Source organism: Ornithodoros turicata, chromosome 5, assembly GCF_037126465.1.
Source record: "Ornithodoros turicata isolate Travis chromosome 5, ASM3712646v1, whole genome shotgun sequence".
Taxonomy (NCBI): domain Eukaryota; kingdom Metazoa; phylum Arthropoda; class Arachnida; order Ixodida; family Argasidae; genus Ornithodoros; species Ornithodoros turicata.
The window spans coordinates 6,908,284-6,933,371 of NC_088205.1; the positions used below are offsets into that span (position 1 = coordinate 6,908,284).

At 46.8% G+C, this 25,088-nt stretch overlaps 4 protein-coding genes across 9 annotated transcripts; 2 read left to right on the plus strand and 2 right to left on the minus strand.

Moving 5' to 3' along the window:
* Positions 1-968: 968 nt before the first annotated feature.
* On the minus strand, positions 969-8,663 carry LOC135393847 (dolichyl-diphosphooligosaccharide--protein glycosyltransferase subunit 2-like). The gene is made up of 18 exons (XM_064624158.1): positions 8,559-8,663; positions 7,816-8,018; positions 7,641-7,733; positions 7,467-7,569; positions 7,282-7,345; positions 7,110-7,224; positions 6,928-7,017; positions 6,424-6,531; positions 6,166-6,362; positions 5,977-6,094; positions 5,412-5,503; positions 5,145-5,349; positions 4,182-4,286; positions 3,855-3,941; positions 3,686-3,781; positions 2,249-2,324; positions 2,032-2,167; positions 969-1,233 (listed from the first exon to the last, which is right to left on the minus strand). The coding sequence occupies exons 1-17, from the start codon at positions 8,611-8,613 to the stop codon at positions 2,034-2,036; spliced, it is 1,941 nt and encodes a 646-aa protein (XP_064480228.1). The 5' UTR covers positions 8,614-8,663; the 3' UTR covers positions 969-1,233; positions 2,032-2,033.
* Positions 8,664-8,782: 119 nt separating this feature from the next.
* LOC135393849 (protein N-lysine methyltransferase METTL21D-like) lies at positions 8,783-10,218 on the plus strand. The gene is made up of 4 exons (XM_064624162.1): positions 8,783-9,171; positions 9,271-9,454; positions 9,505-9,624; positions 9,874-10,218. The coding sequence occupies exons 1-4, from the start codon at positions 8,942-8,944 to the stop codon at positions 9,979-9,981; spliced, it is 642 nt and encodes a 213-aa protein (XP_064480232.1). The 5' UTR covers positions 8,783-8,941; the 3' UTR covers positions 9,982-10,218.
* On the minus strand, positions 10,215-17,543 carry LOC135393848 (uncharacterized). 3 transcript variants are annotated; one of them, XM_064624160.1, is made up of 7 exons: positions 16,998-17,542; positions 15,034-15,155; positions 14,870-14,979; positions 12,895-13,035; positions 12,765-12,829; positions 11,456-11,836; positions 10,215-10,891 (listed from the first exon to the last, which is right to left on the minus strand). In XM_064624160.1, exons 1-7 carry the CDS (start codon positions 17,288-17,290, stop codon positions 10,480-10,482), a joined length of 1,524 nt encoding a protein of 507 aa, XP_064480230.1. In that variant the 5' UTR covers positions 17,291-17,542; the 3' UTR covers positions 10,215-10,479. The 3 variants fall into 3 exon arrangements, with proteins under 3 accessions (XP_064480230.1, XP_064480229.1, XP_064480231.1); XM_064624159.1 differs by having other exon boundaries at positions 12,895-13,071; XM_064624161.1 differs by lacking the exon at positions 15,034-15,155 and having other exon boundaries at positions 12,895-13,071; positions 14,870-14,996; positions 16,998-17,543.
* An 879-nt stretch (positions 17,544-18,422) lies between these two features.
* Positions 18,423-24,419, plus strand: LOC135395281 (uncharacterized). Of its 4 annotated transcripts, none has more exons than XR_010423014.1 (10): positions 18,423-18,621; positions 19,930-20,193; positions 21,344-21,492; positions 21,567-21,869; positions 23,374-23,442; positions 23,506-23,610; positions 23,704-23,814; positions 23,908-23,969; positions 24,048-24,108; positions 24,238-24,419. XR_010423014.1 is itself a non-coding variant. In XM_064626515.1 (10 exons), exons 1-8 carry the CDS (start codon positions 18,516-18,518, stop codon positions 23,968-23,970), a joined length of 1,170 nt encoding a protein of 389 aa, XP_064482585.1. In that variant the 5' UTR covers positions 18,423-18,515; the 3' UTR covers positions 23,971-23,973; positions 24,070-24,108; positions 24,238-24,419. The 4 variants fall into 4 exon arrangements, 2 of the variants coding, with proteins under 2 accessions (XP_064482585.1, XP_064482584.1); XR_010423015.1 differs by having other exon boundaries at positions 24,053-24,108; positions 24,238-24,418; XM_064626515.1 differs by having other exon boundaries at positions 23,908-23,973; positions 24,070-24,108.
* The last annotated feature ends 669 nt before the right edge of the window (positions 24,420-25,088 follow it).

Below are 25,088 nucleotides of genomic sequence, written 5' to 3' on the forward strand. Positions count from 1 at the left end.
ATATCGTATTGCGTTTGACGCTCACAAGCAAAATTTACATAGGAACATGCCGGCAGGCGCGCGGAACGGGGAGGGAGGAAATCCGAATGTGGCAGCACGCTGTCCAAGGCCGGACACCCCTCCCCCCGCTCCCACAAAAAAAGCCTGCATGCAGGTAGCCCTTTGTTTCAAGGCAACTTTGGATGCCATGGTGCTTTTTAGCCTGTCGGTTCTGCTGAGCATAAATGCAATGTATCTATGCAATGTGCATAAATCAATTCGCTGTGCAATTTGTATATATATAGACCCGAGCTTTTAAATCCATACCTCCGTCTAGACTAGCTGCTTTTGTGATATTCGGTGTTCTACAGTGGTTATGTTGGGTTGTTGGTTTTTCTTCATTTGATTGTGTATTTTATTGACGATGTCTCTTATCATTAATTATTACGAAATTAAGTATGTTTTGGTTTGAGCTATGTACATTTAGCTGGTTGCTGCAACAGGAGGCTTTGGGACCGTGTCAATTGCACTGGACTTTTTGCATAAGACCCCGCAAATGTATGTAAAATAATAATGACCTTTGAAGTAGCAGCAGCAGGGGAAAGTAGCATAAGGATAGATAGTCTAGTATGTGATCTATTATAACATTATAACAGCTTTTTGTATCACTACTCACATGCGTCAGAAGCTGAAATAGCGAAGGCCTTCCTGTAGAGGGTCCATAGGGAAGAAAGGCGGGGACATGGGTGGGGGATCGAATCAAGCACTGCCCATACACATTATTCTGTAGGACAGAGCCCACAAAGCATTCACACTCCTCCTTGTTTTTCATCATACATACATACATACATGAGACATCGTCGATTCACTTTCTGTAGGAATTCCAGAATGTGAGAGTAGCCTAGAGAACTGCTCCTGATATAAGAATTAATAAATTTCCTGTTTCATCTTTACAAAACCGAGAGAAGAATACTGAACAATGCACACAGTTGTGTTGGCAGGAATTTATTTTGTAGAAAAAGGATGCAACAAGTACCAAACAAAACAAAAAAAAAACCAACACACAAAACAAGAAACTTATTTTAAGCCCTCAAAGTTTCTGACTTCTTTTACAACCCCAATGAAGCACAATGTGACATGAAGACTGTGATGCAGATGCAATTTCGGTGACTTGACTATTTTCAGCATGGCTGGCGAAAGTGCTCCTGGGAATGTTGCTTCCTCTATGATCATCACCCCACATTACCCAAGAGCCTGCAAAACAGCAAAAAGAAAACAAAGGAGTTATAATTATGCCTTCATCGTACCTTACTCACAATTGAAGTGCGCGGTCGACCCCCCGTTTATCTGGACTTCACCTGTCCAGATCTTGCACTATATGCACAAGGCACATGATAGCAGATTTCAGGCTATGCAATTTACCTTTACTGTACCCATCTGCTGCAGACTGACCAGTCTGGTGCACTACAGATGATCCACTGAGTGGTGAAAACGGGTTTAATTTCACTTCACCTGCTGGTTTATGAATCTCCCGTGTCCCTCAAACTCGAGGATGCTGCATTCGTCGATTTCACATCAGCTCACCTGGCTCCTCGTACTTTGTTAATCTATGAAAACTGTTTGTTTGCACAGCTGGGTTCTCTAATGTGGAACTAAATTTGACACCTGTGGACGACACCGCAGTTCTGGGGAACGTCAATATTGATTGGACATTGATAAGGCACGTGCACCGCGATTAAGGTTGAAGATGTCATTAACGATGTTGCTTCAACTGATGTCCAGCTCGAATCCACTGCCATTGGCGAACCCGATGTACACAAAGAGTACTGAAAATAGCTTTAGCATTTTTTTCAAGCAAAAGGATCATGTTTCTCAAGTTAACGTCACAGGTAAGAGTTTATATGAGCGAGCTGTTTGCTTGTTTATTCTAGAGTTTCATTTATCCGGATACCCCACTATCCGGACATTTTTGCTGGAAACAGCCGGTGCAGGACAAAAGGGAGTAGACTACGCTATTTTCTGAATTCCCCAGACAGCAAACTGAAAGTTCACCTTCACTTCTTTTGCGTGATGCCCGATAACAAGCGGTGGCCGGAAATGAAGGTTATGGCCCCTACTCCGGACAAGCACTTGAGCGTAGTAAACATGTTCAGGTTTACCCAGAAGCAGAAGAAAAGGCCAAAGATAGCTGAAAAGAAATATGCAGAGAAGTTTTGACACCCTTCAAGATCAAGGACTACGACCGTCATTCTGACGTGTAGTCACGTACCTGCTAGTCCGAGGTGAAACAGAACTGCGCTCAGGCTGAGCGGGAAGCCAGAAATGTTTGCTCCGAGCTTGAACCACTAATACGCAGAAAAGAGCAGGCAGATGATTAACAAGTTTGTAGGCATACACTGGCGTACACTGCCACTAACAACACCAAGAGAATCACATTGGAAGCAGTCACACTAGAAAATTATGAAGTGGACTATATAACTACAAATTACTAATTAAAAGAACGCAACCACCATAACTCATGTAAGCCGCCCAGATTCCAGTAGTCCACGAAATGCATGCACTATGATCAGGCACGGATTCAGAGCGCGGTGGGGTTGGGTGGGTCTGGATATCCACGCTTTTGTTCCGACATTTCGGTGACTTAAGCTTTAGAGCCTGACGTTTTCGGGAAATACTTTTTTCTGAACTCGGGGAGCAGAAATTGGGTAAATAAACGTGTGACCTAAATTCATGCAAATTCGTGTGGAAAAACTTCCAGTACGCTAAATTCGGGGAGAAATCAGGCTCAGTTACTCGAACTAACTGAACTGGTTCGGTACAAAATGTGATGTAACTGCGTTTGCTGCCAAACAAGTTAGTGTGCATCCCTACAGACGTCTCAGTGAGGGCAATTTGCCGGGTAAAAATTGGATTTCACCCTAAAGGGGCAACCCTTCAATTCGGGGAAGAATTGGGTTGAACCCTAAAACTTCAAGCTCTATATGGGCATTACCAATCATTGAAACCCACACTGCTTGACCACCGATTGAAACTTGCTCACAAAAATACAGTCAAACTCCTTTACAACGAAACTCAGGGGACAGCAAAAAAAATTCGCAGTAAAGGTATTTTCGTTAAAAAGGATGTCTATTATTGGACCTACAGGCTCCAGCAGACCAGCGGCTCCAGCAAAAAAATTTGCTGTAGTGGTATTTTCGTTAAAAAGGTGTTCGCTATAAAGGAGTTTGACTGTACATATGCATGACATCAGGATGGGCAATTGTGGATGCGACCTTTGCACATGACTCTCCTTGCTGCAGAATTCTTTGCGCCCTGCTGCAGAGAATATGTGAAGAGGAGGTGTGGGAAAGGATGCCGACACACCACAGCGAGGCCCCGCGAGCCGATGAGAATATTCTCCGGTTGTTCCACTTCGTAGTTGCGGCCTTTGTAATAAAAAGGTCACTGCTGTCCTGCTGTGACCTTTTTAATAAAAAGGTCACCGTTTTAATAAAAAGTTTTTATCCTTCTCAGTGAAGCATCTTTATGTTTTGTTTCGTCTTTCAGTCTAGCCTTCGGTCTCTAAAATTCTGTCAGTGAATGCTAATGAATGCCACAACCCTCAATGTTTGAGCACCAGAATATTCGGTAAATGTTGACACGTACATAATGACAGAACACAGTGATCGATTGAGAGCACACACTTATGGCTGTGGCAGCTACCTACCAATATGAGGAGGAGCAGCAATGGAGCCAACACGAGACCACAGAACAAATTGGAGAGGACTGCAGGCGGCCTCTTATCTTGCTCTCGGAAGACGTGCTGTGAAAAAGCCAGCATCAGTCACTTTCCCTTTTTTACGTAATATCGAGTTACGACTGGAAACGTCACGTACCTTGATCTCTTGCTTCGGTACATGTACGTTGACAGCATCTTCCTTTGGTGGGTTTGGGTTCTGTGGAAGGCTCAGCTCAAGTGTAGCCTGAAACATTGCGCATCTATAATTTAATCACTACGATATATTTGTGTCTGCATAATTAGTGGGATCTAAGCTGTTTGCCCTGCATCGAAAATTTAATACCTTCACCGAATATAGAGGCAAAAGTGTCAAGATTTGTAAATTGATAATGAAACACCTCTTAGCGCTATATGAACCATGCTGTACATCATGAGAACCACGGATACAGTCAACACAAATAGACATTTCAAACGGAATACTTACCAATGTCCATTGGAATGGGTTGTCAACAACGGCATCACCAACAATGAGGGACAGAGAGTATTTTCCTGACAGGTAGCCCAGGTCTTTGGCTTTCAGGTGCAGATCCTGGCCATGAGAAAAGCTGCGTGTGAATGACTGCATACTACAGTAGGCCATTTAGAGTGATCCCACATACAATAAATTTTTCCAGAGCCAACCTTCTGCAACTTTCTTTTAATATGCATTCCATCTATTTTCTACCATACCTCCTTATATATTCCATTCGGCCATTTCAGAGGTGGTAAGATGACCACTCATGCGTCATGCACACAAATGCAATGTAATTTGGAGCAATTTTTAGAGCATCAAAATATGCACTTTGGATCATCTCTGTACATTTTGGAGCACTTTGGAGCACGCAAACGCTTTGGCGGAAGTACCAGCAAGCTTTGGCCTTGCCTAACATGAAAATGCCGCCATTTCCCTTCCAGCTGGCACGTGCGCAATTGGGTAAGTGAATTTCCCGATTTTCTGGTGGAACGAAGCCATGCACACCAAACAATGGGCACCACCACTGCAAAAGGAACGCTCTATTTTGCAACGTTTTTTTTCTACTGCTCCGCAATCTGCAATTTCTACCACCTAATTTAGGAGAAGTTTGGTACATTTGTCACAAAATGGCGTAGGAGTCAAATCACTGCAAATGTCACAGATCTACGCTTCATATGGTAACCATAAGTATGATGAAAGAACTGTTTTTACCACACTTATTTGGTAAGAGCATGAAGACTTACTTTGGTGTTGTCTTACTGGTGTCCCCCCGCTTAGAGTGAATTAGTCTTAGAGAACGACAGAGAATAAAGAAAGAGTAACAACAGAGAGCTTTTTACCTCGGAGAATTATTTCCAACTGCTGCTCAACATAGAAGGATGTATGCCTGTCCTATATACATATACAAATAAGCATAACCGATCAGGGTCTCACAAGGTCAAACCGGTAGATGAGGGTGTTGTCAGGCTCAGCCAGAAAGACAATCTCCCGTTTCGTCTCCACATGGTGCAGGTGCACGAATGCTTGATGGGCCAACATGAGATCACTGTTAGCACGATCCTTGATGGAGAATTTCATCACCAATTTCTGATGGTTGTCAGCTTCGATAACATTGGCCAGCTTGCCTTGGAATTGCACCCTGCGTCGGTGCGCGTTAGAAAATCAACCATTTTTCGCTTCGACTTCACCAGGTAGACTCACTTATCCATCTTTGGCGCAGATGTCTGTTCCCGATCGCTCGTGCCAATTTCCAGGTTTACAACTTCTACCTGCGTCATTACCTTTACCTCAACCTGAAGAACAGAAAGTGTTACGTTGTATTAAACCGAGCACGGAGAGTTCAAGAAAAGGAGTTCGTGGGTGTATGTAAGTACTGACACGAACACCGTTTTACGACTGTTTAAGACTCTCGTTATCAGAGAATTTTGAGATAGCCTCAAATGTTGTCTAGAAAATGGATTCTTACGGCTAACGACAAACATACAATAATGTATTTAATACCGCCGACTAGAAGAATAAACCCTATGGCTTAAAAGAAACAACAACAGAATTCAGAAAAAGCTCAGACAAGGTTTGTCTTTATGCACGACTCAAAACGTTTCTCTTTGTACTGTATGTTGGTGCTGGTTGCTGATCGAACGAATCTTGCATGCATGAGCTAACTTTAGAAAATTTTCAGGGGTATATCACAAAAACACTACCACACTTTCAGGTTCAGAAACAGTTCACAATGCCTTAACACGACGCAATTTTCCTGAAAACTCACTTCGGCATCAGAGTTTCCAAGCAGCCTAGCATCAGTCTGGATTGGCACAGCATTCAGGTTGAGTTTGTAGAAGCCCCTCCGCGGCTTGCTCGACATGAAGTTGAACACGTACAGCGACCTTGAAAAACAGGAAGCAATAATTTACCCTCGACCCAGACGAATTCCACGCACGCAATCCTGGCCACTTACGCGTCCTCCTTGGAAGGGGCAAAAGGTTTGCGCTCCAGGACAGCCGTATCATCAACGAGTCGCACGGCTTTGCTCAATATGACGGAAAGAGGTCCAAAGGGTTGACCGAGAACGTTGGTCACCTTCACCACTACCGTCGGGGAAGCAGCCGTCAAAGCAGAAGGGCCCGAAACGGTGACAGCGACGGGGACATGGAACTGCAAAGGAAAGCTCCCGTTAGCAAAGGTTTGTGGGGTTTGTATCGTGTTTTCCTTGTACCTTGTTCTCGGTCAGGAGCTTCAGCACGTCGTACAAGAGGGCAGCTCCCTTGACGGTCTGAACGTTCTTTCGTGACAGGAAATAGTTGGTAAACTTGAGCGCTTGTTCCTGGTGAGGAATACAGAGTGGGGCATAATGAACTCTGGGAAAGAAATTCTTTATTAATGTCGTCCGTGACGAAACTTATGTTTACTCAAGGCCTGCTGTAGGCGCAGAGTAACGAATGCTCGCAGCTCATGTGGGAAAAGCAGTTGATTTTAGATAACTGTCGCTTTGGCTTTGACAGGCGGAACACTGAAGGTACTCCGACCGAACAAGGAACAAAAATACAGGACCCCTAGAAAATGTAATCACTTGTTGCACATGGGATAAAAATCGTTGTATTTGTGCATGATTAGGCATTAACCATTGTTGAATTCTCAACCTTGTACTTGATAGTAGTTTGCTTGGGACTGTATGGATATGGGGGGGGCATGGGCTCTTGAGACGAACAGTTGAACTTGCCTTTGTGACCGTAGGGGCCTGTTTGCCCACCTCGGCCAACCTGTAGACGCCGCTTATGATTGTTGCTGTGATGCTGAGGCCACCTTCAAACTGTGAATGCGCCAACAGTCACTCCCATATTCTTTACTGTCATCTTACATATGAATCGACAATGACTAACGGTAAAAACAGGCGTGTCTCACCTGGAGAATTTCTCCACCAACCTCATCCGCCTGCACAATAGCATCCTCAACACGCTCCAAGAATGGACTAACGTTGCCGCCAAGCGCTGACGCAATGTGGAAAGCGTACCCTAGACTAAGAGGTGATAATCCTTACATTAGTTTGTAAAACGAAAGAAAAGAGAAATCTTACTTCAGAACACTGTCGTCCTTCTTGAGCGCAGCCTGGAGGAGCTGAGTTACCTTAGCGGAGTCAACTGCGAGATAATCATTGCTTTTAAAACGTCCATCAGAAAAGGGATGGCTATATTATGACATAGCGGAACCATTAAAATTATTTTAGCGGCACACTACGGAACCCCAGAACGCTGGACTAACCGGGACTTCCAAGTGCTTTCAATGTTAACACGGCGTGATACAGCTGTGCAACACTTGAGTCTTCCTTAAGGGCATTTTGAAGTGTAGCCTCTGTCACGGGAACCTGTCAAAGTCACAATCAATCTTGATGTGCTATATATATTGACAACTATGACTCGTACTTTAGTTTCATACCTGGCAGTTCTCTACAAGCTTGCTTCCAGATACGGCATGAAATAACGATTCCAAGTTCTGCTGGTCAACTTTTTTGAACACATTACAGTAATCCTGTTTCAAAATATGTTGGGTTAACCCACATTTGAAGCAAGTAAGAGTCAAGAGCATAAAACTTCAAGGGAGGCAAACATACCTGAGGTTTGGGAAGCTTCTCTCCCAACAGTTTACTGCCAAATGCCGCATAATGTGCTGATGGCAAGTCAGCTAGTGCTTTTGTCGATAGGAATAGGGATTTTAAACGTGCTTTGTCTTCCGCACCAAAGAATGTCGATATTGTAAGAGCATCACAGCCCAGGTGACTGCTTAGGATGGTTGCCACGATGGCGAAAAGTAGAACTGCAAGTTGAAAGCGACGAAAACTGTTACGGAACAGAGCAAACCTCTTCACACCTACATGACTATGCAGGGAATAGGGAGATAAGAAGGGGGAAAAAAGTAGTCGGTACATGTCATTTGTCTAAGCGCCGCTCTCATACTTTGCATTTACACGTTGCTTGCGGAGAGACAGCACTACTATCGTATTCAGCGTTCGCTGATTTCGGTACCGCTCGCCGGTGCAGCAAGAGTTGGAGTTGTGACGTTCCTTTAATTAGGAAATTGTGCCAGCGGCGTAGGCTGCTTGGATGCATTGCCACAGGCGTGGAAGCAAAACTTTTAGTGGTAAGATAGGTATTAAGGTTGTTGAGGCAAGTGATAACGTCGAGCGTGAGCTACGAGCTCTAACGCCACGTGTCAATCGGCATTAATATTGTTTGAACACGTGTGGTCTTGCAGTTTTCCGATATCCCTCGTATATAACCGCACGATATTTATGCTGCTGCGTGCGAACGCGACAAAATATACCGGAACTTAAAATGCAAAGTTCGAAAAACTTGCCTTGCCGGCAAATGCTACCCATCTTCCACGGCGTCTCCATAACAGTGAGAGACATCTAACGACAAACGTACACGTCAGCTGTGTCTATTTATGAATATTTTGATATCGCAAACGTAAATTATACGCCTCCCATTTGAAATAAAGGAAAAAATAAACAAATAACACTGCACATTACAACTTGTGATAACACCGTCCCGTTCCGAAATACGTCGGTGTTGTGTTGTCGGCTTGTCGGTGTTGTGTTTTCTGGGTGGAACAACGAACAACGAAGCGAATGAAGTTTGTAGCGCGTGGTCGTGGGTAGTGGTTTTGGCGCATATTTTGGCTCGCTAAATCCACGACTGTATGTGTTACCAGTGTTACTGTGCAGTTGTTGCGCAAGCATGTCTGACGAAACATTTACTCGCGATATTTATTTGGATTCTACTGAGAACTCATTGACAATACATCAGTGGAGTGTAGGTGATGTTGGCTGTGTCGTATGGGATGGGGCGCTCGCTCTTGGTAAATACATCGACCGAAGTAACTCTGTTGGACAGTGGAAGACCAACAGCAAGATTCTAGAGCTAGGAGCAGGAACTGGCGCTGTGGGGTTGATTGCAAGTTGCTTTGGGTAAATGTGAAGTTTTGTAATCGACATACCCTCGTGCCATTCAAAGCGCCTTCCCTTATCTGACCTTTTTGTCCTTTTCTTTTTTATATGCTTTTTCAGGAATGACGTTCTTCTTACAGACTTACCAGAACTCTTGCCGCTCATTAAAATGAACGTGAACGAGAACGAACGGATATTAAAAGGAGAAGTGGACGTTCGATCATTGCAGTGGGGTTCTTGTGCCGAGAACTGTAAGGACAAGCCCGACGTCCTTTTGATGAGCGAGTGTGTTTATTACGAAGAGGTAACCCGGTTATCATCCCAGTTCCCAGCTAATGTAAAAATTGATTGCAGTCTATAGAGCCGCTGGTGCAGACCATGACTGACCTGAGCGGGCCACGCACACAAACTTTGTTGTCCTACGAAGAACGGGACAACGAAGCTAACGCCAGAACGTTAGCCAAGTTCCTAGAGGTTTGTAAAATCAATAAAGCTGGCCAACGGCTCGAGGATGACGCAGTGGCGGATCCAAAACGGATCCAAATTGGATTTCACTCCCCCCCCCCCCCCCGCAAAAAAAAAAAAATAAAGCGAAAAAAAAAGAGGGTTTGGGTCCGCCCCTGGGGTGACTGCTTTGCCTGCGCGCCATTCCCCTTGGTCTACTTCTGTGTGTTCATCCGGGTCCCCTCCACCACGAGTAATTTTTTAACTTCTTTTCACCAGCTGACGCGGAAGAACTTCCTGATTGAAGAGGTCCCGCTAGAAGACCAGCACCCGGAGTTTCGAAGCGAAGATATACATATTCTAAAGCTGTCTCGAAAACAGTCTTAGCATATATGGTAACCTGGAGCACGTGCCTGAGGTCACAACCAAGGCAGCAAACTAAGCAAATTTTTAAACAGTTGCATTGACCCTGCCTATATACCCTGCTGATAAGCGCTTGATTATCGGATATACCATAGCGGGGAACACCCGATTACGGTATTGTTCCTTGAGTACTATACTGGCACGAGCAGCGCGGCGTCGAACGATGTAGCCAACACCTGAAAATAAATACCAACATCGCCATGCATATAAAATTTATTCCTTACAAATCTCATGGAACAGAAACAATGGACGACTTGCACTTAAAAGACAGACTGTCAACAACGTCGTTATTACTACATGTTACTATATTGTCACGTCGTTACAAAAAGCAAAGCAAGAAGTAAACAAGAATAAAGAAACAGACTCCCAAGTGGAAGTTAACCTTCGTTATAGGAGTGAGCTCTAGCACTAACACAGAGCTTCATTTATATTAACATGTCACCAGGCGAGAGTATCTGAACCTCAAGTGAACTGGACGGACTGGGCGGCTGTGTTCCAATAAGGCGTGTAATAGTACGTGCCACAGTGATACGAAAATGCAGTCTTGGCATTGTCTGTCTGTTCGGGAGCCTCCGGACTCCCCGAGGGTGACGGAAGCGACGGTTCACTCTCAGTCTTGGCCTGTTGCTCGGCTTCCAGCTGCCTGAGGCTTAAGTTGCTTCGTGTCATGGCAACCCACTGCAAGTAGCCATTGAGGAATATGTCGTAAGCAGATCTCGGAATAAGGTTGGCGCCTCTCTGTTGCCATTCTTGAGCAAGGTTCTGCTGTTGATGGCGACTAAATGGTGGCAACGTGGGTCTGGATTCCTTTGGAAGGACCACTTTGGGTTTCTGGTCGGTCACGAATCTGGGTGGCGCGCAGTTTTGAAGGCTCCTGTAAAATATGACACACTACATTTCCGCAGGCAGGGTTTAAAAAGCGCAATACGGTGCCTAGGCAACCGCGCCGTGTACTGAACTTTATCAAAATTCGTTGCCCGCAATTGTTTGCCTGCTAAATCAGCTCGGAACACTCATAGCATGTTCCGCACTTCTTTCGATTGCACTCTCTCAGTAAGTTTTATCAGCAGTTACACGGGACAAACCTAGCCCCTACGCTATGGATAACTGACCGTGTCCTTTCGTGCCAGACGATGTCCATGCTGCAGCATTCTACAGTAGGATTTGTTAGCAACCACGGGCGCACCGAAAAGAGTACCAAGGTCACTTGTGGGAAATTGCCCTCTTTATACACAGTTCACGATTTTTACTCCGATGCCATATAATCCGAACCTTACACACCAGATCTGCGGCATGTTACAGGTATCAAGTGCCTATTAGTTGAAGGCCCCCTTCCCCCAGAAACGCTTTCCCTGCTCCCCTGGGAAAAGATCCTATGACCGCCCATGGTACCAACTGCCCCGTCTCGTTCCCTTACATGCGGCCTGAACGAACCTACCTAAAAAACGCAGTGAGCGCGGGCGCTTCTGTCTGTCCGTTACTGGACACAGTGCTGTGGCCGTTGGTTCCATTGGACCAGGGAGTGTGTTGCCAGATACCGGACTTGAGAGGATGGTGATTCTGAGGTGCCTTGACAATATTTGCCTGGTTCTCCTTGCAGGGTACCCTAGCTGTAGGAAAGCGCAAGGCAGTCGAATTTGGCGGCATGGCGTCGGCTTGGCGCGCCGGCTGTCGCAATTGGGGCAGGTCCGCTGGCGTAAACACGCGGCGCCGGTCGTTGCTGCAGGTAGAGTTTTGTAGGAATGGTTGCATAAATTTGGGTGAGAAGGGCGGTTCTGAACTACTGCTCGGAGGGCTGCGGCAGCATTCGGACGGACCCCTGTCAGGAGAAAACAAACGAGAGCTTTCTGACGTAACCACAGACGTACAAGACACATTTCTATTGTACATATTATATATTTCTATTGATACTGTTCACTGACTCAACATCTGCGCTGCAAGCAATTGGAATTTCTGGCATCCGAGGCTCATCCGCAATGTTGGTGACGGATGTGTTAATGGCTTACAACCTTGTCTACGAAGCAGGGCACAGGGTGGATCTTCAATGGGTTCCAGCCTATTGCGGTGTCGAAGGGAATGAACAGGGCGACAGCGCCGCAGAAGCAGCGCTCTCGTCTTGGAGACGGACGCGTATTGCGCTACTGAGAGGAGATAGTCGTTCCGTACTTCGATGCCTCGTGACTCCCCTGACTACACGCCAATGGACCACTGACATTCTCCCCCCAGCCATGCTCAGCATAGTTGATCCAGCGCTCGCTTTCCGCCTGCCTCGCCATACCTCTCGCCAAGATGCTGCATTAGTTCATCGAATGCGCCTCGATATGGCTTTTACAGCGCAATGGCGTTACCGCTTCAAGTTGACTCTCCTCAATGCAGTCACTGCGGTGCTGTAAAAGTTCTAGAGCACATTCTTCTCCATTGCCCACCCCATCAAATTCCCGAACCGTACCCTCCGGATCCCTTAACGAGCTAGATTCTCGCCCCCCCCCCCCCACCTCCCTCTCTCACAAAATTGCTTGGTCCCTGGCCACATCCAAACCACCAACGCTCTGCCCTCAAAACTCTCTTCACCTTTCTGGATACCATAGGACTTGGATCCTTATTGTGAAGGGGCTCATTATTTCATTTCCCACATCACCACCAGCAATGGGATAGAGTATCGCCATCGGGTAGAGCATCTATCATCTTGCAATAAAATTGTTGTTGTTGTATTGATACACACAAGTATCCGCTAGCCATGAGATTACCTGGTCATCTCCGATGTCCTCACCAGAAGGAACTCTCGAACAAGGTTGTTTTTGTTTTCGCGAGCCTGGAAACAAGCAGACGACGGCAAATGTGACGGACATAGGATTATCTCATTACACTTGGACCTACCTCGCAGTGCAGTGAAACGACCAGGAATGCCGTATGCTTTAGGCGGAAGCGCATTAGGGGAAGTGGGTCTATGCAGACGTCGCTACTCCATGGAATGACTCGTAACGTTGGCTCGTACTCGCAGGCCATCTTCAACGTCGCCTGTGGCAGGAGGCACGTGTCACCACGTGCAACTTTCTAATAGGTGTACAGTATTTAAATAGACACAAAAACACATTATTCTTGCAGCATCTTACGTGTAAATTGATCTACTCGAATTACCCTATTTTAAGATCTTACAGGGTGTCCAACCGTAGGCGACCACGGTACCATGCATCGGTACATGCAAAAGGCGCTTAGTATTCAGTGAACTGGAACTAAACGAGACTCCCACAGCCAGGGATTTCCCCAGCACCCCCCTAAGACACCCCCAAAAATCTTGCAGCACCCCTCCCTGTTGTCTTCCACAAAGGCCAAAAGAGCCAGAAAGCCTGTGAATATGGGTGCCACCCCACACCTTCACCCCCCGAGACGCAAATCCTGGGAATATCCCTGCCCGCAGCGATATTGTTCCCTGCTTCTCTTGTCTTCATACGAAACACGACGTTTAGTAATGTCGCCGATTTCTTGCAGTAATGAGATTTTGAAACTTTCCCGTTCACGCGATGAGGTTTTGACATTCCCGTCCACCTTATGCACATACGGGGCGTTTATTTTTATCCTTTAGAGATCTCTTACAAAAAAAAAAAAAAAAAAGCTCTAAGAACAGCATAAATGTCGTCAAGTTATACGGTAAGGTGGACATCCTCTCGAACACAGTCTGCAACTACAAGATGACTAATAACCTAAAGTTCATTAACTATAACTATTTCGGGCAAAAGCGTGATAGCAGAATGATAGACAATCCTCGTTGAAAGCCATTCCGCGTTTTAAAAAGCCTGAAACACGTACTTGCGTTAAAATATCCATCCCACAATTTTTACATGCAAATGAGCCGAAACTGAAAAAGCGCGCCCCAGGAGCACATCATCCCTCGCCAAGGGTGGTGATGGTCTGTTTTTTTTTTTTTTTTTTTTTTTTTATGGCACAAGGGCAACTGTTGGTCAAAGTGGTGGTGAGGGCTTGCCGTTGTCGGCCTCACAGAGGTGGGCAACTTCACGACTAACGCCCTGGGGGAATGTGCGTACCGTACCGACATATATCCGAAAGCGTCTGAGGAAAACCCTGAAAGAAACCCCGGACGGCACCCGGATTCCAACCCGGGTGTCTCTCAGTCTCGACGTGACATGGCGAACCACACGCTAACCACTCAGCCACGCGAGCTGGTGGCTTACTTGCCTACCCGTACTCCAATCATCTCCATCGCTCGCAATCACGTGGCCCTCTGACGTGAAAATGAGCGCCGATGAGCGCTGTGCTCCCTGCGTTCCCGGTCGCTGCGGTTCCGGTTCCGGTTCGCGCACCAAAAATTCGGAGGAGGATATTTTAATGCATGTGCGTGTTTCAGGGTTTTTAAAATGTAGAATGCCTTTCAACGAGGATAGTCTCAATCTGCTATATCTCGCTTTTGCTCGATATCTCATAATTAGAGAGTTAACGAATTTTTGGTAATTAGTCATATTGTAGATGCACGCTTTCTTCGAGAAGATGTCCGCATAACTCAACTACAAAAACGACATTTATTCTGTTCTGCGTCCTCACAGCTTAAAAAAGAATCTGTAAAGGGTAAGAATAAACACCTTACAGACTGTATGTACCTGGCACACCTCTGGACGGGCACCCTGTATGCAGTGGCGGATCCAAGGGGGGGGGCGGTCGGGCGATCGCCCCCCCCAAACGTCAGTTTATACATTGGATTTCCCTCTCCCCCCTCCCCCACTACGCGCTCTAAGAAACCGCCGAAACTAAGAAACCGCCCCCCCCCCAACCGAGGGTCTGGATCCGCCCCTGCCTGTATGTGCCTTTCGTTGCCAAAGAAAACGTTGACGCCGCTTACATAGCTTTCTTGGAGACCTCCATTCGCAATGGAGTTGAGGTTGAAGTACAAGGCATTCCCATTCCAGTGCCACCCCGCCAGGTGATTAGGACGTGGGACGAAGTACGGTTCTGCAAGGCCATGCGTTCTAGAACGGCAGAGTCTTAGTCACCAAAAATACTGACCAGTATAGTCCAACAACGCCTGTTCCCCGGGGCTGGTGTTACCGAGGAGAGTAAAGTCTAGCGCGACGAAGTAAGTCCGGTGGCTTTCCAAGTTGGTCAACCGGATGTGCAGGCACGGAAACCTGCCACGGTGCGGAAAACCAGGTATGTGGAGGGCTTTTCACAACTCTAGAAACAACTGTCTCTCTTTTTTAAAGTCTGTTATAGCGCCGCGAGGCAACTGTGGCTATGAGCGACGTACACTTTGGCGCCTCACTTCCATGGGAATTTTGGGCACCCTTCATAAATTCAGGGGGTCTATAGTAACCCATGTAACCCCCCTTCCGCCGCCCCTGCATGTATATGAAAGCACCGCGGGGTAACGCTGGCCACGAGCGATGTCTAGAGAGGGGGAAGGATTGGGGAGATAATCTTCCATCCTATAGGAACCACGGTGTCGAGCCGAAACGTTTTTCGTTCCGGTTTTCGTTTCGGTTCAAAGGAAACGGTTCAGTTCTGAAGTAAAAGAATAACGGTTCGAACCGGTTCAGTTTCATGGTGTAAGGAGAATTTACTGCGTCGAAAATAGTCACTTTTATTCCCGCCAAGATGTCAAACGGAGGGGAAAACAAAAAATAAAAATAGAAACAGTGGCGTTATAAGGTCCCACCAAGCGGCTTAGAGAAAAACGAGCCCTTCTTGCGGTCTGTGATGCGAGGTTCGCGCACAAATAACGACAATGTCGTTGACCTAAGTGACAGCAAGTCGTCGAGTTATTTCCGGGGACAGGCGAGACATTTGATCCGAGAATTAATTTCAGATTTTCCTACCTGAACACCGATGGATGTAACGTATTGCGCACTTGAGATATTGCGGCATGTGCTCTTGAGGTCCCAATAAAAACCGAATACGAATTCTTTCCGCTTCCTTCCGGAGCATACAAATAAATAAAACTACGGTTTTCATTCCGTTCCGGTTTACCCAAAATAACGTGTGTGCGTTTTTTTTGTTTGTTTGTTTTTGGTTCCTTCTCTTTTCACTCGGAGGGAACGCTTTCGAACACTTCGGACAACACTTTCGAACTCTCCAGAGGGAAATGCGCCTGCATGGAAAGGGTATCGGAAGATCACTGGAAAACCTGAGCATAACCGCGGCGTGGGCCTCGGTACCCCCCCCCCCCCCCCCCCCTTCCTATAGGCTTTAGCATTGCTTTGAAGTTGTCATCACTTCCCCGCATATTAACATTGCCAGCGTAGTAGAATTGCGAAAAGTGACAGGTTTCTCCGGGCCTTCCGACTAAGATACGAGTATTCAGGTGAGATCTTCCTAGATTGCCTTATCTTGCTGTCGCGAAATAAAAAGAGAAAGAGTAAAGTGTGCCCCGCTATACGAATTGCTCTAGTAAGCAAATAATGAGGGTCCGATGACAAGCAACGCTTCTAGACATCCGGCGTGCGCAGGACGAGGACGTTGTTGGGTTAAAAAATTTCGCCTATTTCGCAGGAACTCTGGGAGGTGTGCAATAACTTCTGAACATTCCACGAGCTTGCAAATGTCACGCAAGCCCGATTTTGAATATCCACTTACAGGGGCGCCGAAAGGTGTGTGGGGGGGGGGGGGGGGGCGCCAGGTGAGCAACCGCCCCAGTCCATCTAGTATAGTACTTTTACGAGCAAACTTTTACAGGACGCTGGCATGTTCACGTACGTGAAGTTTGCTTATCGCAGGTAACGCTTTTTTTTTTTTCAAGTACAATGTAGTGAAAATTTCGTTACTTGGCCATAAACATACCTTCTGTCAAAAAACGCACATGGAGAAAGCTTACCCATTCCCTGATTAACCGCAAGTGAAAGTTTTTTTTTTTTTACATATAGGTGCAGGCGTTCTGCACTGTTCAGCACGCTAGCTTTCTCCACACAAAGTTCTTATATAGTGCATACTAATTCTTCAAAACGCAGCTCCTATATACTCCCCCTTCCACTTACCTTCCTCCAGTATATACGCAAACGCCAGTCAAATCATCGCGGACGCAGTCACCATTCTCAAAATCTACACGGTCTTTAACGCCGCAGCAACATTGTTGGTTCATGCTGGGCGTATCACTGGTTTGATCGCAAGACGGTTCAACTTCTTTGTCCTGGAGCGCCTGGACGCCTTCTGCGAGTTCCCTCTTCTGGGTGGATTCCTTGAGGACTACCTGGTCGTCGTCATCGTCATCTTGCAGAATCTCTTTCAGAATGGAGTGACAGTGAGTGAAGTGGGAATCCTCATCGGACATGGCAAAAAGACAGATTCGATGACGGCCCGCAAGTAACAATGCCAAAATGACAGTCGGGACGTTGCGAGACGATGGACCCGGTGGTGGTTCTGCTGCGAGCTGTGGCTGAATGAAGTGTGGTGTCGATGTGCTTCGACCGCCGAGTGAAAGGTTTCGAGGAGGAGGGCTCGGGATGGTGTACAGCGTACGCGGAGCCACCAGCCGAGCAGCACAATGTGTTTCAACGCGTGTTGGGGTGGACTGATAGTTCAAGGTTGCTTTCCTGCGCGCAACATCGCGAAAGGGAGTGCTGATAAGAATCCCACACCGTTCACCTTTACTTTCGGTGCATTGCGCTGCTCTTCCGGTGTGCGATATGCTGCTCACACGACGACACAGATAAAATTCCGGGTTATGAACGGGGTGTTTCTGATCTTCCGCATTTACGCCGTATTTTTACGGAAAAGTCGGGGGCGTTTCTCGGCATCTATTTCACGTGGAAAAAAAAACGAAATTCTTTCGGCAGTAATATGAGCGCAAAAGAAAGAAGAAAAAAAAAAGCTCGGCGTGCGTATTTCGACATTTTTTCGGCAGGTGCCGAAACCGCAAGACCTACATAGAGCACGAATTTTGTTCCCATTCTTCCGACTGATGATCGGTGTTCGGCTTCTGTGTGTGGACTTCGTTGTTTTGCTAAACATTGGAAGGCCTCTCCTCTGACGCCTGAACTGGTGATTTATGGAGGAAGGGGTCAAATGTGGAAAGGGAAAAGCAGCTAGCGTTGTGACGCGGCGTTGCTTTGCGAACGACGATGTGAAACTCGATGTGATTTCCTTTCTGATCCAGCAGACAGACGCCTAGTAAGACACTGCAAAGGTCGAAACCGTTTTGGCAATAAGAAAAGGTGATGCGTGAAAATGACGAAACCAATACAAACACTCCGGCAGGTGCTACGAAGTTCATGTATTAGTCATCACACGTCATATATGTCATAAGTTACTTGGATCTGGCCTGGCCTTAGTCCCTACCATTACTGCACAGACATAGATATAGACAAACATCTTTCGCCCCTTTTGTCCTGGCTAATCTCCCTTTGTGGCTCACGGCCATCATCTCATTGGTAGAAGAAGAAGAAGAGGAGGAGGAGGAAAATAAAGGCCCATATTGCAAGCGTGGAGTGAGCAATAACAGGCCTGCACAGCATAGAGACGTCTACCTTGAGACTGGACTATATGACCTGGAGGTTATGAAGTTGTTAACGTTAATTCTATGGGTCCTCGCAATGCAGTGGACGCAGGCCCTGGGCGAGTACTCGCAAAGTGACGGTACGGAGTTGAAGAAGGCCGAGAAAGGTGATCTTTGAATACCTTGCGTGACAAAGCAGAGGATCTAGCAGGCAGTAAGAGATGTTACGCTGGCATCGGAATCTAAGAACGACAGTGTACTGAACATGCTGCGTGAGGGTGCACGGATACATGCAGGTTGTTACCTTGATGACCTATGTGTTATCGGTAACATAATGCAGGTAACAAAGTACATTCCAGGCAGACCGACGCCCTTGCACTTGCAAAAGATGGGTACATTTAGCTTCATGAGAAGTCAAAGTCTGACGCGGCTTTCAGGGAAGAGTGCGTTTCCTACGACGGTGACCTGTAGCGTCTAGAGCCGCCCCATAGCAAGGGTAAGCCACACAGTGATTTATCCAGACCCCCCTACACCCCCCAAATGTTCAGTGGCACCCCCCTAACTTTTTCACCTGTGTACCTCCTACAGGGGGTACCCTTGCGATTTCAGCTTTATACACATGTCGGTAATGATATGTTAAGCTGTAACGATGTAACTATAATAATGATCCCCCTTCCCCAACTTTTTCCGACACCCCCTCCGTGTTTGGGATTGTGGATAAACCATTGAAGCCATATCTGACTCATGACTATAATCATGATAATGCATGACTATGGAATAGCATGACGACCTTGGTCTGGCAAACCTTTCCTTTTAATAAATGTATACCCCCCCCCCATGACTATAAACACAGGCGCCGACTGCCTGAGACCCCCGGGGGGAGGGAGGGGCAGACACGGTAGCATTTGTGCCGGGAGAGGGATGTTGTGTCCCCACCCCCTCCGGCAGATTGGAAACTCACCGCCTATGACTACAAAGGTCTTTGCTGTCCCGATCATGACTGGCACTTGTGGAAGGACGCGCTCGTGTGCGTCTTGCAAATAGAGGTACGACACGGAGCTGCTCCTACGTATGTCTGTGTACTCGCCGCTCTAAGCTAGACTTTAACCTGCTGACATAGCTCTGCGCCAGGACGTTTCTATGTCTGGGAAAAATCCTTGTCAGGAGGCCTTGCACTCAGTACGAGAAAATGGTAGTGACTGGATCTGGTAGCACGCAGTTCGGTGTTCATTGAAGCAGACCAATTTTACGCGAGAGGTGGTAGTTGTATCATGTCTCTCAAGACTTGCATTTGCCTTTGCAAAAATTAACCGGAAAGCGTGGGCCATCGTTGCCTAAACCAATGAGTGCTTGGGCAACACGACGACAACTCTGACCTCTCCAAAAGAGTATAACGCATGTAACCCACATAGTATGCGTACTCTTGTTTTACGTATAGTCTAGGGTAGCTCAGAAGACGGCGTTTCTCCTTGCAGTGCCTACCATTTCAGCTGATACGAAAGAGCATGAACAGGAGTCCTCTGCACCAGCTGTCTCAACACCAGATGACCCTGAAGACCCGGATCCATCTGTTTCTGCTGCTTTTGAATCGAGCCAGCAGTCTGATGAAGCGTCCTTCTTGAACGCCATTGCGCGGTTATTGGGAGAACTGCTGAGCTGGATATACGACGTGGTCACTCACGACTTCTGCAGTGATTCAACGGCGGAAAGCCAGCAGGCCAGGCGCCTGTCTGCACATGGTAACAGGGAGAGGGTGATAGTGGTAACATGCGTAAGCTCTCTGACGTCACTAAAAAGCAAATAAACCGCTGCGGGACAGTCGTTAAGGCCTAAGGTACGTCGTTGCAAACCAAGGGCAAGGTCCAGGGGCGCGTTCTGGCAGCGCGTGAGCACCGTAGCATCATAGTGCCGCTCATTGCAAAAGCACGGGCTGCGCTACGGTGCTCACGCGCTGCCAGGAACTCGCCCCCAGGTGGAAGGGGGGTTCGACCTTGGACAACGTACTACATACAGCGGTGTTACACATGCTGATCTAGCTTGCATATTCACGTTGATGATGATGATGATGCACGTTCACGTGCACATTCACGTGCAGCCCCTTATAGAGGGAGGGGCAGTATGTTGGACACCGTCCGACACTATAGCATTCGGTCTAATTTTTTTCTGCTGAAGAGCGTTCGCTCGAAACGTCAACTGTTCTTTTTCCACACATTCTTCATGTTCCCCTTCGAGTAGACTAGCCCCGTTTTTTTTTTTTACTCCAGCATGCACTACATACACCACCTAAAGGACAATTGAAGCACTGTGTGACGACAGAAATCCAGGGGGGTCAGAACACACAGGTCCCCCTACCCTTAGGTTCGCGCCTGGTTGCTACAGGAGGAACAATCATCAGGGTACACGTCCGCTTCCAGTGATGCCAGCGATGTTCTTTGGACATCACATAGGACATAGACATTTTATCATAAATTTTTTCTACACTTCCAGTCACGACATTGAAAGAAGTATATTGCTAGAATGCGGCATATTGAAGTAAGACCTCTACCCGAGAAAGGTCATCATGACGTTGGTTGACAGACTGAAACCGAAACAAATCGGAAGGGGACGGCTGGGTTCCACGAATGAGCACTTGTTTGCTCTCTCCTACTTAAACAAAAATAGGAACGAAGGTCGCGTCCCATTCAGGGACCATCGGAATCCCCTAAAGACCGTGGCTTTCGGGCGCAAACTTTGTTCGCCCCTATAGCTTCGAGCGTAGTTCAACTCTACCAAATTGGTGGCGCTGTCGAACACTATGGCGTCATTTGTTTACAAACAGGGAGAGGTCTATTTAAGTACAACATTGTCATCATTACAGGCGACGCATTATTATGCTATCATTCTTCGCAGGCGACGAAATGGATCGTGAAACGCATGCCAGTGCCCTGGCCATGTCAGACAACGATGCGCTGAAACGGACCTCTAGGTGGAAAGTATGGAGGAAGCATAAACCGCCATGTACCGAGAAGACTGTCGTCAATCGTATCTCGTGCTTCATGGTACGTATCTATGGAACGAGGATGGAGACCACTGGATGCTTATAACGATGACTATAAAGCTTTTCGTGTTACAGCGTCGGGCGAACATGGGATCTTACTTACGGAGGGAGCACGCACCGATTCGAAGCGGCATCTGCGAGACGCTATGCGAGTCTTGCGTCTGCGATTTTGATCCAAAGTCTTCTTGTTCCATGCAACTAGAAGCTTGGAAGCAGAAAACAGCACCCATCGTCTACCAGGTCTACGCTGTACTCCATTACTCTCGTTTGCTTTGCTTCTGCGCTGCTGTGAAGACCCTGGTGTGCGATTTCCTGCGTAAACAATACATCTACAAGGTGGTCGTCTGCATGCCACTCCTGGTGCTCTTCGTTATGATGGTACGTATAGGCCATCAACTTTTCAGCAGCTCCTTCTCTGATGGAAACATGTAGTGTAGAAAGTATCTGTCCCTGTATCTGTCCCTTCTATGTTGTTCCAGCCTCAGAACATCAGTTCCCCTTGTTCTCATATAGTGTAGGGTTATACAGTCGACCCCCGTTTATCCGGACTTCATTTATCCGGATCCCGCGGTATCCGGACAAAAGGCACGGGAATGGATTTTCCTCCATGTATTTTGTTCTCGTTTATCCGGACTTCAGCTTCCGGACTCGGACAAGAATTCCAGGGAACGAAAGTCGAAAATTCTTGTAATCCAGCTTCAGTTATCCGGACTACCGTGAGTAAGAGGAGACACTGACCCCGCTTCGTCACCCTTTTCGCTGTGTCGGGGTTATTCCCGTCACACGTTAGGGACCTACGTTCCTCCGTAGGGGAGACAACCGTGCACGATGACCCCCTTTCCAATTTGTATGCGTTGGGTCACGCTGACCAGTCGAGTCATTTGGAAATATCTCGAGCAACTGTCCGGTTCTAGAGGGGAAAACTCCAACCCGAGGGCCTGCTGCTTACGGCCCGTTGGCCGATGAAGACATTCCCCTAGGTGAGCTGCGATCCCTGATGCAGAGGCTCACTGTGACTGCCATAGGTGATGCTGCGGTTTCTGACTACCTTGACGTTGATAAGGATGATGACGCGTGCGCAGCTATGACTGATGACGGTGTGATTGCTGCTGTTGCTTCCAATGATGTGCAGCAAGACGGTGCCGATGACGCCAGTGAGAAACAAGGCTCCGACATTGACACTTTGCGTCCGCACTGACATTCTTCGAGCAGCGCAACGGCGTGGCTCAACTCTATGCAATTAGCAAAAGTTTGCAGGAATCGAGTGCCTACATTACTATGTAACAGCTGTCATTGAGAAGATTTCTGTGTTTTAATTAAACCTTGCTCTGTAGGACGTTTCTATTCGGTCGTTTCATTTATCCGGATGCCCCGGTATCCGGACGATTTCGCCGGGAACGGCACCGTCCGGATAAACGGGGGTCGACTGTAGTATGCATGGTGTAGATGCGTATACGAAGAGGGGAGTCAAGTCCTGTAGATCACATAAACAAAATACAGAAGCCGACACTGAAGATTTTTGTTTAAGTTTAATTTGTACAAGCTTTCGCGTGGAGGTCCACGCTTCCTCAGGTACAAAGTGAAGTGGTGACACACATAAGTATATATAGTATAGACATATACACTGCTGTGCTCCTTTCCTCTTCCCTTTCTTTGTACAGCAGTGTATATGTCTATACTATATATACTTATGTGTGTCACCACTTCACTTTGTACCTGAGGAAGCGTGGACCTCCACGCGAAAGCTTGTACAAATTAAACTTAAACAAAAATCTTCAGTGTCGGCTTCTGTATTTTGTTTATATGCATGGTATAGAAAGAAAAGCCCTTTGGCTTGATGTCCGCTTGAGTCTCCGCACTCATCGTGTCTCTCTAATAACAGTGCAGGGTCATACTGACCATCGTGCAGTTGAGGAAGTATTTGGAGAACTCACGGACACCTGCAGCTTACGTAAGCGCGCTAATTCACGATGCGTTAACGTGCCATCTTGAAGCCCGTGACGTATACCCGTAGACCGCAGAGTGCTCGTACCACCACAGCGAAGAAGAGGACACTATGGGCCATCGTCCGTTAGAAGGTCTTCGCAGGCCTGCTGCTGCAGCAACCACAGTGCATAAGGCAGGGATTGATTACAGTATACGCACACCATTTCCTCTTTCTTTAGCCCTGTACGATTGTCAGATGGACGCTTGTGCCATTTTGTGTTTTCAGCACCATAACAATCACGCAGACATTTACATCAACAGCTTGAACCAGACGCTAGCAGCGTTAAAGACATTCAGTAGCTTCGTGGAGACGACGCGTGCCTACTACAAGACCAGGGTAAAAGACCTTCCTATCTTTATTTTTTTTTTTCAAAAAGTCATGCTGCTTATATCATGAAGTACGGCTTCCCCTGCTGTTTCAAATGCGCAGATTGACGGGGAGCTACGCTCCCTGCTAGAGGCGACGTTCAAGCTCGCTGGGACAAAGCCCTAGTGAGTATGTTGAGGCCTACAAAAGAAAGTTTCAATGACAGTCGTAGCTAACTGTGAAGTCGACGTCTTGAATTTAAGTTAAGGTGGTCTCTGTTCGCAGCATCGACAGCAGCGGCGCCTACGAGCTGTGGCACTAACGGTAAGCATATGCAAAAGCAGATGTCGTCTGCTCGATTAATGACCATCCACCGAGCGAACGACCCCTGTTTTATTTTTGTTTTTTAATTCGCATTTTGTCTTTCATGTGGTTCTCGTCCCTCGCTGACAGGTGGACAACGTTTCCAGTACATGCAAAGGGATAAGCGTAACGCGAATAAACAGGTCCGAAACCGTATAAATCACCTGCTTCCACGTCATTGTTGCACTGCATGTTAACCCACACGTAAAACAAACACGTGCCCGTTATATTTTTGTTCGTGAATTTCGCTCGCGGGCTGACAAGCCAGACTGAATAATGTAACTAACTACAAATCATGTCAGTGATCCATTATGCGACCAGCACATGCCAACAGTTTGAACTCGGTTCTTTTCTTTATTTTTCGTCAAAGTACGGTCACAAAACTCACAAGTCGAGTTTGTGCTCTTAACGTATCTGGTTGGGTTACCGGATCAGCGATGTGGCCTTGGATTTGTATGGTGCTCCTAGTCCAGTCTGTCACAGCCGAGGAAGGTAAGTTTCCATCAAAACAAGTATTTTTATAGATAATCATCAATTAAATATTTACAAGAGTAGCGAAAAGGATAAATTTTTCTGCTCTCTTGTCAAACTCTTTGAAGAAAATGGTAGTCCTTTCGGAGACTCGCATAGATGCATTGCCACAACAATTAGTGTGTATAGGCAACTAAATGACTATTAGGACTATAAGGAATATGGAGACTGATTGCAATGGTTTGTTTGCTGTGCTGCGGGGGAGTAAATCTAAGGGCGGGGGACTAAAATGGGGAGTAATTGCAATCAAAGTGTAAAAAAAACACGTGGTAAAACATTTGATTTCTTTGTTTTCGAATGTATCAGGATATTGCGTTATATAAAAAGAAATAAAAAAGGGAGATTTCATAAACTACTCTCTCTGTTCTCCGCGCAAGCGAGGCGATCTTTGTTAAATAACGGGCGAATTT